Source organism: Etheostoma spectabile, chromosome 2 (assembly GCF_008692095.1).
Source record: "Etheostoma spectabile isolate EspeVRDwgs_2016 chromosome 2, UIUC_Espe_1.0, whole genome shotgun sequence".
NCBI lineage: Eukaryota > Metazoa > Chordata > Actinopteri > Perciformes > Percidae > Etheostoma > Etheostoma spectabile.
In genome coordinates, this window is record NC_045734.1 from 13,561,043 (window position 1) to 13,574,881 (window position 13,839).

Sequence of the window (13,839 nt, forward strand, 5' to 3'; positions counted from 1 at the left end):
TAAATACACACTCAACAAAATACTCCCAACAATATTATGGTATGCCAAGGGCATATCAGTTGCCCTTATGTAACTACAGGACGATGACAGCAGGACCAAGCTACCATTGTCAATGGGCCATTGCTTGTTCCCACTTAACCGTGAAAGGTTTCTTATCTGAAAGGAAGGCTCATTGTGTTTCTGCACAGGTGATGAGACTGTTTTTATACATACACAAACAGTAAGACAAAAGTGCAAACCACAATCAATCACTATGTAGATTTTTTACATTCTCACTGGTTTGTTGCTTGCAGCCCTCTCCACACAAGTAGGAATTTGTGCAAGTGCATGACACATTTTTCCTTCCCTTGTATCCATGGGACAATATCTATTGTCTGTGCTGTCAAGACTATTGCCCCACTAAAGATAAACAGACTGATAGGCCTGATGCAGTACAGTAAGCTAATGTGGTTGCAGCATTTTCTTATCAACGCTTTCCAGAAAACATCTTCAAATCTGTTCACTCATCCTGACCAGACCAGACTGCTTAAATATTCTTTATGATTTAAGGCATACCTTAACTGTGTGCCATTACTAATGTTGCAACTCAGTGAATAACAAGTGATTCTGTTACTGTAATGAGGTAGACTAGGGAGAAAGAAGGAGAAAAGGAAGTGGGACCTCTGAGCAGCGGTGGAGTACCTATTGTCATTCTTCAATCAATCCCCTGTTCTCTCCCTCTGTGCTCCATATCCCCCCTGCCTGCCGGGTCTGAAAGCTGCAGCTGTGTTTGTTTGGTCGGCTAAGACGCTACTTCCTCTTTTAGCTTTTCATGAACTCAAAGGGGGAGAAGGTGGGCCGGAAGGGGTGTTGGAGTGGGTCGGTGTTTTTGAGGCTAGGGATTGAATGTTTAGTTTTATCTGAACGCATTGATCCAATCAGCAGCAGGGAGATGCCCACACTAATCAGACCCTCTCTGTTTAGATGCCCAATTTCCCATCGACATCTCTTCCGTCACCAGAGACCACGACTTCCTGGATCGGGATGCTATTGAGGCTCTCTGCAGGTGAGATCGCAAGTCATACTGAACCTTTCACACAGCTTTTATCTTTCTTTTGATGTTATGCGTCATTCTTCTTATTCTTCTTATTCAATCTCTTGTTTCCCCCCAAATGAAACCATAAGGACATGACTTCAAAAGCAGGCACGCTTTGGAAAGTTGCCGATAAGATGAAAGAATGGCATGATAAGAACGTTGGAGCCATGCACTGTATCTTCTCCTCTCTCTATTTACTTCGTCCACATGTCTGATTTATCTCTTTATCTTATTTTTCTTCGTTATCTGATTTTGTTTACCTCATTTTGTATCACATATCGCAAACCTACCATTAACTGCTGGATGCTACAATCACGCAATACTCTCTAAATTCAGTCTTTGGCAGTGAGTGTTATTGGAGGTTTGCATCCTAGTTGGTGTCCCTGCGATATTATTGCAATTAGCATATGAGGAGGAGATAATGGCTCTTTAATGAAGTCACCACCTTCATCAAATTCTACCTCTCAGTAATAAACCACAGCAGGTGTCCTTCCATACATCTGGAAGCTATCATCTGTGTGTTTCTTCTCTGGCAGCCTTTCACCCCCTCCCCACACGCCCAACTCTCCCCCAGTTTCCATCCCTTCATCTCTCCATTGTTACATGATCTGCCTACTCTAAAAGCTTTCTAGAGGATGGACCCCACCACCACCCTCTCTTCTCCAGGTGGCTGGGGGGGGGATAAGCTTTCTGTCCCCTCCCCAAGTTTTCGTCAGCACTCCAGCAGATTTTATTCTCCTCGCCCTCTCCTTTTCTGTCTCCCTCTCATTCTCTTCCCACTCATGTGGAGATTATCCTTCAGCAGCTCATTAGCCATCCTGGGTGCACCCAAGCTCACCCTCTGTCTTTCTCTTTCCCTCTTTGTTTTTCATCCTGTTTCATCCTTTCTGCCATCATACATCCTCTTGGTGATGAGAGTTTGTGTTTTAGGAAAAATCCGGCAGCTGTAATATTTTATGCCCACTTAAATGTATCTGGGGGTGTTGTGTGTGTGTTTGTGTGTGTGTGTGTGTGTGTGTGTGTGGTAGAATTATACTTAAGACTGAAAGTGCACCCATTCATGCTACAGATTTCACCTGGGCTTTTAGCATTATAGAACTGTCAGTCCATGTTACTGAGACATTTCCAAATGTCATCAGGAGTTATTTTCTTTTAAAATAGTTTTGTGTGTTTTTGTGTTTGCAGGAGACTGAACACCCTTAACAAGTGTGCTTTAATGAGACTGGAGATATCACCGCAAAGAAAAAGAGTAAGTGAACATGCACACACATTAACACTTCCACACCTTTTTTTTAAAAAAGCCCCTTTGCGAGTCTTCTCGACCACAATTGCATTCTCTCACCTCAACCATCAGTTCACTCTTGGCCACAGGGAAAAGCTGTGTTTTCTCTCATCTTGTTTAATGAGAAGGCACCTTTTGGGTTTATTTCTATATCAAGTGGGCTGTGAGGACCCTAGGGAAAGGGGGATAGCTTTAATGTCTAAATGAAGGGGTTGCATTCATCAGGACCTCCCCCTTCTCAAGGCATGCTCCCCGTCTTTCTCTAAAACTTCGTTATAACTCTGGCTCACCATAAAAGGAATGAGTATGCTGCTTTTGTGGCACTCTTGCAGAACGAACCTCCACACATCTCCTGTCTGTGATTACGCTAGTAAGGGTCTTTGAGTAAGTGCAATGAGGTATGTTTATAAGTAGCTTTTGAGGTAAACACCACAATATTAGATTTCGCTTTCAATGAAGAGAGCCTCTTGGAAGAAAGAAGGATAATCTATGAATATCCCAGTTTAGATTATGTGTCTTTCAAGTAAACGTGTCTAGACTGACTTCCACTGTCACTTTGTGAGAAGAATTGCTTTTTTTTATACAAATCAACTTTAATTCCTAAACTGCTTTAAGTGGTAAATAGTAACATCCTTGTTCTGTGTGTGGTGGTATTCATTAGGATGACCCTTTCTGTGTCACCTTTCATTTCAGGAGTCAACATGAGTAGAGGAGTCAAGGAGGTTATTTGCCATCTTTGTGGGATGACAACCCCCTCCTTAGACAGCTTAGGAATGCATTGATCTCCTCATGTCTTAACATTCCCCCTCTCTTAAATCTCCATCTCCGTGTTTCTCATTCTTTCTGGTTTGTTCTTTTTATCTGTTACATTTTAATGATAAATAGTTTTCATTTAGCAAACTCCTTGTGACTTTTAAAGCGGCCATCGTTCTAGTGAGTTTTTTGGTGGTAAGATTCTTTGAGGATGAGATATCTCCAGAATGTGTATAAATGGTTGGCCAGTCACTGCAGTTATATGGCATTCCAACCACCATAACAAAAGTCTCTCTTGTCCTCTTTATATTTTTCTGACTTAAAATCTGTAAGTAGCAGGGATAGATCACACTCTTTGTTCATTTTTATTTGAGAATATGTCATGTTTCCACTGCAAAACATGTAACTAATTATGCCTGTATGTGGAGCTCATGTGAGCAGTGAAAATGAAACACCGGCACTCAACTAGTGGAACGCGGATTTTGTGGATTTGATCATTTTTCTACTGGAACTTTCCTGACATCTTTGTAAAGGCGGTTCTGATTATTGCTTTTAAAACCTCCTTAGCCAATTGCTTTAAAAGCCTGTATTTGTGTTTTTGTGAGTTCAGATGATAAATTGGGATTTAGAAAGGTGAGGAGAAGGAGGTGGTTACATTTTGGCATTTGGTTTTATACATTTTGGTCCTCCATTGTGATTGGGAACTGTGAAGAAATCTTTTTTGGAATCTGTTTTAGCTTGTGTGTACATTGATTTATGTTTTTCTGTCATTGATAAAGAAAAAGGATAAACAGTAGCAGTGTATATGCACACACAAAGGGGATAAAGACTAGAGGGGGCAACAACCCCAGTCTGGTCGACTGCACTGTTAGCTAAGGGGGTCATCATGGGATTCACTGAATTCCCTCCAGGGTCAGAGATAGACTAACCAAACTGCGGAGGTGTGTGCATTTTCTGAAGGTGCATCATTTGACTGTGGCCCAGTAATGGTCACTTTTTTCTTATGTATTCTTATGTATGTACTGTCCATGGAGCCAAGGAGTGAATGAATCTTGTTTACTGGCTGTCCATGGGTATCTTTGCTTCATCAGGTTTGCTTTACCACATCACCTCAGTTTAAGATAATGTTACATAAAAGCAGTGTCTTATTACGTTTACAATTAGGTAGATAGATAAATGGGAACAGAACGCTGAATTCACACAAGGCAAAGTGCAAGTGCAACAATTACATAAAACAAACTCCCTAACTCCAGAAAGTTTCCTGGACCAAGGTGAGGAATGTTGGAAAAGCAATGGAAAACATAGAGGTGCATAATGTCCTCTAACTGTTACGCTTCCTCCCTCTCCTTTTTCCATCTCTTCATGCTATTTCTTTCTCCCTGTCCCTTATCCCCTCCCTCTCCCTTATACAGAGTGAGGACTCCGATGAGGACGAGCCTTGTGCCATCAGTGGTCGCTGGACCTTCCAAAGGGACAGCAAGCGTTGGTCCCGTATGGAGGAGCTGGAGGTTTTTTCCACACTGCCCACAGATGCTGCCCCACCTCCATTCCCCAAGGACCAAGTATCCCAGAAAAGCAAGGTCGCCCTGCGTGAAGGCAATAGTTCAGAGAGTGTGCTGACTGATCTCAGCGAGCAGCCTGAAGTGGGCTCCCTCCATAGCAGCGGGAGTGGAGGAAGAGGAGAAGAGAAGAGCCATGGTGCCACGTTGACAAATGAAGCTGTACCCGCTGGTGCCACTCGTGCCAGCTCTGTAGCTAGCATGTGTTCATCCTCGGGCACAGGTGGGTCAGGATGCGCAAATGAGGACTCTCTGTCTGATGGGATGCCTCCATCGCCCCTGGAGACACTCGGACAGTTCACCTTTGATGTTAAAACAGCGATGGGAGGAATAGGAGGGAGTCTGGACAGAGGAGGTGGCAGCGGCAAAAGCACACGCTCAAGAGCTAAGAGCTTTCTCAAGAGGATGGAGAGTCTGCGGCTGCGCAGCGGTTCCTCCTCCAAGAGAAAGAAGAAAGGCAGCACCAGCGGAGGGAAGATAGAAATCAGTGGCCCTGTCATCAAAGAGGGTCTGGATGATGACAAGCTGCGGAGTCTCAACTGTGTGGACATCTCCAGTATCAACCTCAACCAGAACCTCAATCACCACCGCAATCCCACTCAGACTATGACACTTAACCGGAACCGCTCTGTATCCTACTCCACTCAGACCAGCAATGGCAGCACTGTAAGTACTGGGAGCAGCCAGTCCGAAGCAAGCAGTGGAAGTGCTGTAAGCACACCGAGTCCAGTGGCTCGCGCTCGCAGCCACAGCATAGCGGCAGGCTCTAGTAAAAGAGGAGGAATGTATTTGGAGGGTTTCGATCCTTTCAGCATTCCCCAACAAGCTTCAGATCGACTGCCAACTCCCCCACCCAAATCTGCGCCCCCAATCCCCTGCCAAGCTAGTAATGGGATGACAGTTGATGAGCAGAACCGCAGGAACAACTGCAGTGTTCGAGACAATAGCGAACAAGCGGAAGAAGAGGAAGAGGAGGGAGAGGAGGGCATGATCTTCTTCTACTTACCAGAAGGTCACAAGCCTGGAACCTTCCCCAAAGCCCTGCAGGACGGGAGTTCACGCATTAGCAATGGGAATGATAACGGGAACTCGGTGATCCTCAGGGGGCGGCAAAGTAGACGCCAGTGTCGTTGCTCTTCAGGCTCCGTTGACAGCCGGCTCAGTTTTTATGACAACGTCCCCTACACTGAGAGGGAAGAGGAGGAGGGGGATGAACGCAAACTGGAGCAAGTGCTGCAACATGTCAGCGGCCTGCAGCGGTTTGTTAATGCCTGGTCAGAGGCTGTGGCTGGCGAAGAGGAGGAGGACGACGACGACGAAGAGGAAGAAGGAGACTCCGATTCAGCACTGGACTCAGCCTCCCCGTGCCCGTCCTCTCCTCTGCAGAACCGGCTGGAGGAGACGGAGAATGGAAGTGACCAAGACAGCACAGGAAACCCGCTGGGAGAGGGAGAGGAAGGGATGAGAGAGAGAAGAGATTCTGGTGTCGGGGCATCTCTAACCAGAACAAGCAGGTCAGTGTCACCAAACGGTCAGTTCACTCAAATATACTGTTTTTAATGGTTTTTATTATTCTCACCAACCACACCTGGTATCTAGCCTCCATCCTATAATAATGGAGGTGAATTAAATTGTCTTTTTGTTTGCTCACAGCTTTAAAGATTTTTTTTACATCTTTTTCACAATGAGTTTTTCTTCTGTAGAAAGTAGTTCCAATTAAAAACCTACTTTTTATATTACTTTTTGCGGTTTGGGTGAATTCAATTCAATTTTTCAATTCAATTTTATTTATAGTATCAATTCATAACAAGAGTTATCTCAAGACACTTTACAGATAGAGTAGGTCTAGACCACACTCCAAAAGGGTGAAGTGATCCTTTACCAGAGAAAAAATTCAAGCCAACAGCAAGGACAACAAAAAAATTGATAGACGAACGTTGAGGCACCAACAACAAAGGATTTTCTATAGAAAGTGACAGAAAAGGATAAACAGGGACACGCTGAGACTTCTCACCTTACGTAATGGTGCTGGATACTCTCTGGAATGCTCCTTGGTCTCCATGGGGACTGTTGTTGTCCCTTTAGGAATACACAGGCAAAATTACATGTGGGGGAGTACGAGTTTCTAGTCGTTAAGACGGTCTCTTGATTAATGTGTACATAAACCCCGGTAATCCCTAAACTGATCAGTTGGCACATACTAAATACTGTGTGTGGCTTTGTGTTATTTTGTATGTACACAAAAGCATGACGCAGATCCCAAGAGTTAAACTGCTCTTTTTTTCAATTGCATCTTAATTTGTGCTCTCTCCTTCTCTTTCCCTGTATGGACTCCAGACCACAGAAACTCCGCTGGCCGAGCTTCCAGAACTCCCACCGGCCCAGCTTGGCCTCGGCCCAGCTCCAGATTAGCTGCCAGTCTGTGCTACAGATGAATCTACTCCAGAAGCTCTCCCTGCTGCAGCTCACTGCTCTGCTGGAGAGACACACCCCTACTAACAAACATGGCTTTAGCTGGTAAGTGAACTAAAGGAAAATGAGTGGTTTGACCAGAAGGAGATTTTGTACAATGATTGTTCCACACACACACACACACACACACACACACACTATTTTAAAGCTTGTTTTTCGTGCAAAATGAATTCGCTGGCTATTTTTTTCCTCGTAAGCGATGCCCTTGAATTTATCCATTCAGCCATCCATCTATCCATCCATCCAACTGCTACCCTTCCATCCCACCCGTCTCCCAATCCCCACCATCTGCAGGTTGTTGTATAGTGTGGAGACGGCTGTCCACAGAGGTTGGGTTTCACATTCTTTTCCCAGGCCCATAATTGCCGGGAAGGGGCGTACATTGTCTTTTTCTCAACGGGGCAATCATGGCAGTTCACACGCATGGTGTTACGAGAGCTGGAGGCTGGAACGATCAGTCTTGAACAATTATCCCTCCACTACTAACTTCTCTCTATCCCTTCTAGACTGATCGGTCTGACCTTTACATGTTGCTGATGATAATCCAACGGCACCTAATATCCTCCTTGTTCCTGTATCTGCTTAAGAGATTTTAAAGTCGCTTCCAACTTTACTTCTGCCTTCTCTTTTTGGCTGTATCTCTGCTGAAGTCAAATACTGGGTAGAAGTAGATACAAAATACAACGTGTGTAAATGAGACTTAACTTTGTTGACCAAACAATAGATTACCGGGCATTCTGTACAGTCAAAATATGTTATACAAAAACATTGTAACCAGTATTACTGTTTTTTAAACATCTGAAAAACATTTTATACTCTTTCATAAGGTCCAATGAGGAAAATTATCGCATCAGTTTCTTGTGTTTTTCCACTTCCCCTATTTCTTCTACCCAAGGCCTTCTCGGACAGGAATAGAAGGCATTATGACAGTCTTATGACAGGCTGGCACTCACTGAAAGACAGAGGCCACTTGTTGGCAGCTGGAGGCCCACACATTTTCAGAATTCTGGGCCGGGATCATAATATCCTCCCTTTCCGTTTTTTTCCGAACTGTGGTTCTGAGAAGCGCTCTGAGTCTTGTGAACGGCTGCTCCTACAAAGACGAGCTTGTTCTGAGTCACACATAGCGTCTCTCTGCTAAACATACTCGCACCCATGCAGATAGATACACACAGCAATAAATCTGTGGGTGCATTCTTGTGAAACAGTCAGAGTTACATGCTTCAACTCTGGGGTTTGTGGTTATAGACTTGATGTTCACTTGCACCCAAGTGTGCACACATACACACACACACATGAATACACAGACCCACAGAGTTACAAAGTGGGACAGACACTTTGTGCGGATGTATAAAGCAGTGGGATCCTCCCCTTTTAACACCCCCCACCCCCCTCCTCTATTCTCCCCTCACCCTGTTCATCCACCCCTCTCATAAACCTAGAGACAGGCATCTACAGCTGCCTGGTTTCCTGCTTGCACACACATAACACACACACATTTTGGTATCCAGGCTGATTTGTTTGTAGTGATGTGATTTGGACTTGCAGGGTTTTACATTACATCAGAACTAAACTACAGCCATTTAAAATATGTCTGAGATTGTGATGAATCCAAATTTATAATGTCTGTTGGTGTTTGTTCATCTTCCCCAGAGCTGTTTCACCCTGATTATTGTAAGACGTGTTGTTAATAACAAAGTAGGTTCTTCAAATGAGACCTAGTAAGAATGAAGACATGTCACGTCATTGTTGACCTTTTTAAAGAAATCTTTTTACAACGGAATTGCTAAATTCTGTAAAGTCAATATGTAGCAGATATTGATGAGATGGGTTTTTTTTTTCTTGTGTGTGTATGTTGCAGGGCTGTGCCAAAGTTTATGAAGCGGATAAAGGTGCGCGACTACAAAGACAGGAATGTGTTCGGTGTGCCACTACAAGTCATCGTCCAGCGGACAGGCCAGCCCCTCCCTCAGGGCATTCAGCAGGCCATGCGCTATTTACGCAGCCAGTGCCTCGACCAGGTACACAAATAAACACACACATATGGACAGATTCGTATATAAACTTGTGCATATAATGTAATTGCAGTGTACATATACTGCCAAAGTCCCTGTTAGTCATGTCATTTAGCTTTAGGTACAGTTTTCAGTTTGCAGAACTAATAGAAAAAGCTTTTTCTTTAAGCTGCTGAAGTCACATAATATAAAAATGTTAGGCTATCTACAATCAGGCAGACTGGGTGTTACATAAGAAGGAGCAGTGAGTTGTAAAAAAAGCTTGATACCCACTTCGTCAGTATGTGTATATAGTTTCATTCTCCTCTCTCTCTGTCACACAGGAGGTCTGGAAAATGTGCAGCTGTTAAGTCACCTGTGTCTGTCCGTTTAATCCAGGGACATTATGACATTATTTGTGTGTGTGTGTGTGTGTGTGTGTGTGTGTGTGTGTGTGTGTGTGTGTGTGTGTGTGTGTGTGTGTGTGTGTGTGTGTGTGTGTGTGTGTGTGTGTGTGTGTGTGTGTGTGTGTGTGTGTGTTCATAAAGGACAGAAAGAGGGAGTAAGGAGAAAATAGCTATAACGCAGGGTAAAGCAGAGTGTTGATGTTCTTTTGAAAGCAAGACAAGGCACCTCTGTTTGAAAGTGAAGGCTAATGGAAAATTTGCAGGCTGGACAAGCCAACTGCCGTTTTTCCTCCCCAACATTGCCATTTCATACAGCCTTAAAAGGCCATGGATGAGGTCCTATACAACATTCAGTCCAAGAATGCCGGCTGGGTGTCATGGTAGCTTCTTGTAAATACAGTTAACAGGATCTGCTGTGATGTAACCGTGTTGACTGTAAACCCTGGATTTGGGGATAAGTCAAGAATATTATTTTTCAATGATAACATCCTTCAGCTTAAAAAGATTTTTTTTTGTATGTGTTTTGGGCACATGAATCATTTTTGATACGCCTTAATGGTAGGATCAAACATGGTACTCATGGTAATACTAAGACTAATAAGGGTTTTATAGTTCAAAGCTGACTTATCAGGTTTCTGTGTATGTATACATGATCTCACTCTTTCTTTCTTTGTTCTTCACTTTTTGACCAGGTGGGTCTTTTCAGGAAATCAGGCGTTAAATCTCGTATCCAAGCGCTTCGTCAGATGAACGAAGCAAGCGGCGCCGATGGGGGAGGAGTCAACTACGAGGGCCAATCAGCATATGACGTTGCAGACATGCTTAAGCAGTACTTCAGAGATTTGCCAGAACCCCTGCTCACTAGCAAACTGTCTGAGACCTTCCTCCAGATTTATCAGTGTAAGAATACATATATAACGTACATTCAAAGTATAAACAGAATATCTTCGAGTCAGTACATGCCTTTACAGCCGCACATCTGTTAGAGGATTCCGTGCTGGAATAAACAAGATGGCATTGTTTTTGAGCTGTAGATGCTTGCCTGCAATGAAGCAAGAAATTGTGAAACGATAAAAAGAAAACAAACAAGATGAGTGCAGGAAATGCCTGTGGAATGAGGTGATATATGTGATTGGTTCCTCCTTCTCTGACTCACTGTTAACATCAACATATCCTCAAGTTCTGTTCCTTTATGATTGTAATAACTGTTCATATAAGATTAATCAAAATGTTGACTTATATAACACATTTCAGGGTGACACAGATCACATCATAGCTTATTCTTGGCAGATGCAGGGAAGCCCCACACAAACTGCTTCCCGACGGACACAAAAAATATGACATAATGTAGTGTTTATTAGTAGTTTTCTGCATATAGAGTGAACCCTTGTTTTTCACGGGGGTTACAAAAATCAATCAATCAATACGAACTGAAGGCTTCAAATGTCGGAGATCAGCACCGCCCCACCGCGACCAGAGTCATTGGATTAGAACGGGAGAAAATGAAAAATGATTATGAAAAAAAACAAAGTACAGTAGGAAAAATAGTGACTCACGTGTATTTCACTGTTCTTCTGACTGAGCCCCTGCATCCTGACTCCGCTCTGTAGTGTTTTTTTCTTCTAAAGCCCGCGGTGCAGGTGTGTTTTTTCGAGAGAAGAACATAGTTATCGGTAGTCGCTCTTTTTTCTTCTGGGCAAAAAGATTCTTATAACCCCACATGCCACCATTGATTATGTTTGAGAACTGTAATGAACGGCTCATCGAAGGGTCCCATTCTTGAGCTGCTCGCTGAAGTTCAGTGGCGAACACAATGCATGATGCAAATCCGTGAAGCAGCGAGACCGTGAAAGGTGAACCGCGATATAGCGAAGGTTCACTGTAATATTAAAAAACGAGGCATGACAACCTCTCCTCTTCCTCTCCAGACATGCCTAAAGAGCTCCGTCTGCAGGCGGCGCGTGCTGCCGTGCTGCTTCTGCCCGATGAGAATCGCGAGGCCCTGCGGACGCTGCTGTGTCTGCTAAGCGACGTGACAGCCAGCGTGTCTGAGAACCAGATGACTCCTACCAACCTGGCTGTGTGCCTGGCCCCGTCCCTCTTCCACCTCAACACCCTACGCCGCAAAGAGAGCTCCTCGCCAAGGTGTGTGTCTGTGTTTCTACACCACTGTAACCATCTCCTTTTTACTGTCATCGCATTTTTTAGTGCTATCACTGCCACAGTTATTGTATTAGCAGCTTGCATAACATGTAATATGCTGTATATTCTCAAAACAGGAAACGGTCAGTCTAAAGAAACAAAAGCGCCGGATACTGTAGATGGAGTATAAAGATGAAAAGGGGAAAAAGCAAAGCTTGAGAGGGGAGGAAGGGAGAGAGACAGAGGAAATAGCGAGGTTACATAAACATCTTCACCCAATTAAGAAACACATTATTTATGTTCCAGAAGAGGGTTCATCAGGTGAACACGGCAAAACGTGTTCTTTCTTTCCACCCTCAACCCCTAGCCTTCTCTTACGCCCACTGTCTGGATGATGGAGGCTGTTACTAATCTTGTCATCGTCTTTTTCCCTCTCCTTTGGTTAAAGGGTGATGAACAGGAAGCCGACTCTGGGAAAGCCGGACCAGAGAGACCTGAATGAGAACCTGGCTGCCACTCACGGCCTGGCACACATGATCCAGGAGTGCAGCAAACTCTTTCGGGTCAGTAGTTAACAACACTGGAGCTGAATGCCTCCTTTTAAAGTGAAAGATATCACATACAAAGAAACATTCAGAATGGTTCACTGATCGAAACACATTTGGCAAACTGTTTGCTGACAGAATAAATGTCACCACTGGTTCCCTGTACCGCGTCATTGCCAAACACCTTGTCTCCCTGTGTTTGTCCTGTAAACAAACATAGTCCAAGTTACAGAACTTGTTGATGCAATTCATGCTGTCATTTGCTCAAGCAATGTTATAATTACAAAAAATAAATGTGCCAACCATTTTCAATGCCCCCATTGTGCAGAACTGGACTTAATTTTGCGTCTCTGTCCATTTAATCCAAACTGAAGAACCCGCAAAAGCTGCAAACCCATGACTCTAGTGTGGTTCCATGTGTCCGCTAAGAGAGCATTTGAATGGATGAACAGGAAATAATCAGCAAATTACACTGTTACTAATCCAATTTTAATCCCATTCAGCCTAATGCGTTGCTCAGCCCAGTGCAGTCTTCTCTGACATGCTACAGTAAATCCTAAGAGGCTGCATACTGTGAGTCATTAGTGTTATGTTTGATTAGATCACTCCCTGGCTTCCTGTCATGGCCACATCACACAACAAGTTCAATCAATTACCTCCCAAATTATTTTTCTTCAATTAGATCTGTATTTCCTTGCGGAAGTTCATAGGAAGGATGATGAAATAACTGACAGTAATTTGCCCTAATTTCAAGGAGCCTTTTATAATGTAATGGAAATCCTTTTCTTAGACTTACAGATATTGTGTGTTCAATTAAACCTGAAAGATGACAGATACAACCAGACAGAGAGAGAGAAAGAATGAGAATGAGCTCGGCAAACAAGAAGAGGAAAGTAGGATGTGGGGTGTTTCCATCCTTATTCAAGATAAGCTTTATACAGTTTTCCATTAATTAAGGGGGCTTTAATGTAATCAGGGTGGGGATGCCTGACAAAAACAAAACATTAAGTAGAGACTTATTGCTGATCACTCTTACCATAGGACATCATAGGACCCAATAGGCTTACAAATAAATATAATCATTCTCCTTGTTAAACAAAATCCAAATCAAATTTTTCAAATCAAACACATTTAACCGTCATGCACCCTGGCGGCTCCACCCACACAATGGAAAGGTGAGGCCTGACCCTCATCGTCCTCCTTTCCCACAGATCCCAGAGGAGATGAATCGCTGCAGGAACTCTTATGTGGAGCAGGCGCTGCTGCCGCAACGGCTGGAGGACCTTGCAGGTGAAGAGGCCGGGCAGGGGGGTTACAGGGCCTACCTCCAGAACAGCCTAGACGCCCTCCTCAAAGACGCCAAGGACAAGTTTAAAGGTTACGACAGCTGCTCCACACCCGAGCATGTCGAGCTGGCCTGCAGGAAGGTAAGCCCACTTGTTTATTCGTCAACTCACTATAGTTCATTTGAGACAGACAAATATGGGCTCATCTTCAGTCCATGTGGCTGCTTTCTTTCAGTGTGTTTGTTTGTGGCAGAGGGATTTATGAAAGATGAATTAATGAGAAAAACAAAAAGATCATCAGTCAATCTGTCTTTAGTGTGTAAA

At 43.8% G+C, this 13,839-nt stretch overlaps 1 protein-coding gene across 8 annotated transcripts in view; it reads left to right on the plus strand.

The window, feature by feature from the left end:
* dlc1 (DLC1 Rho GTPase activating protein) overlaps window positions 1-13,839 on the plus strand; it is an 86,966-nt gene that overhangs the window by 70,380 nt on the left and 2,747 nt on the right. For 4 of the 8 annotated variants that reach the window (XM_032531128.1, XM_032531146.1, XM_032531182.1 and 1 more), the window contains 9 exons: window positions 964-1,045; window positions 2,261-2,324; window positions 4,523-6,183; window positions 7,007-7,186; window positions 9,003-9,162; window positions 10,235-10,442; window positions 11,471-11,687; window positions 12,133-12,247; window positions 13,441-13,656. In XM_032531128.1, the coding sequence (XP_032387019.1) occupies window positions 964-1,045; window positions 2,261-2,324; window positions 4,523-6,183; window positions 7,007-7,186; window positions 9,003-9,162; window positions 10,235-10,442; window positions 11,471-11,687; window positions 12,133-12,247; window positions 13,441-13,656 (2,903 nt within the window). Of the gene's footprint in view, window positions 1-948; window positions 1,046-2,260; window positions 2,325-4,522; window positions 6,184-7,006; window positions 7,187-9,002; window positions 9,163-10,234; window positions 10,443-11,470; window positions 11,688-12,132; window positions 12,248-13,440; window positions 13,657-13,839 lie in introns of all 8 variants that reach the window. The other 4 variants (XM_032531121.1, XM_032531137.1, XM_032531174.1 and 1 more) reach the window with 1 other exon arrangement.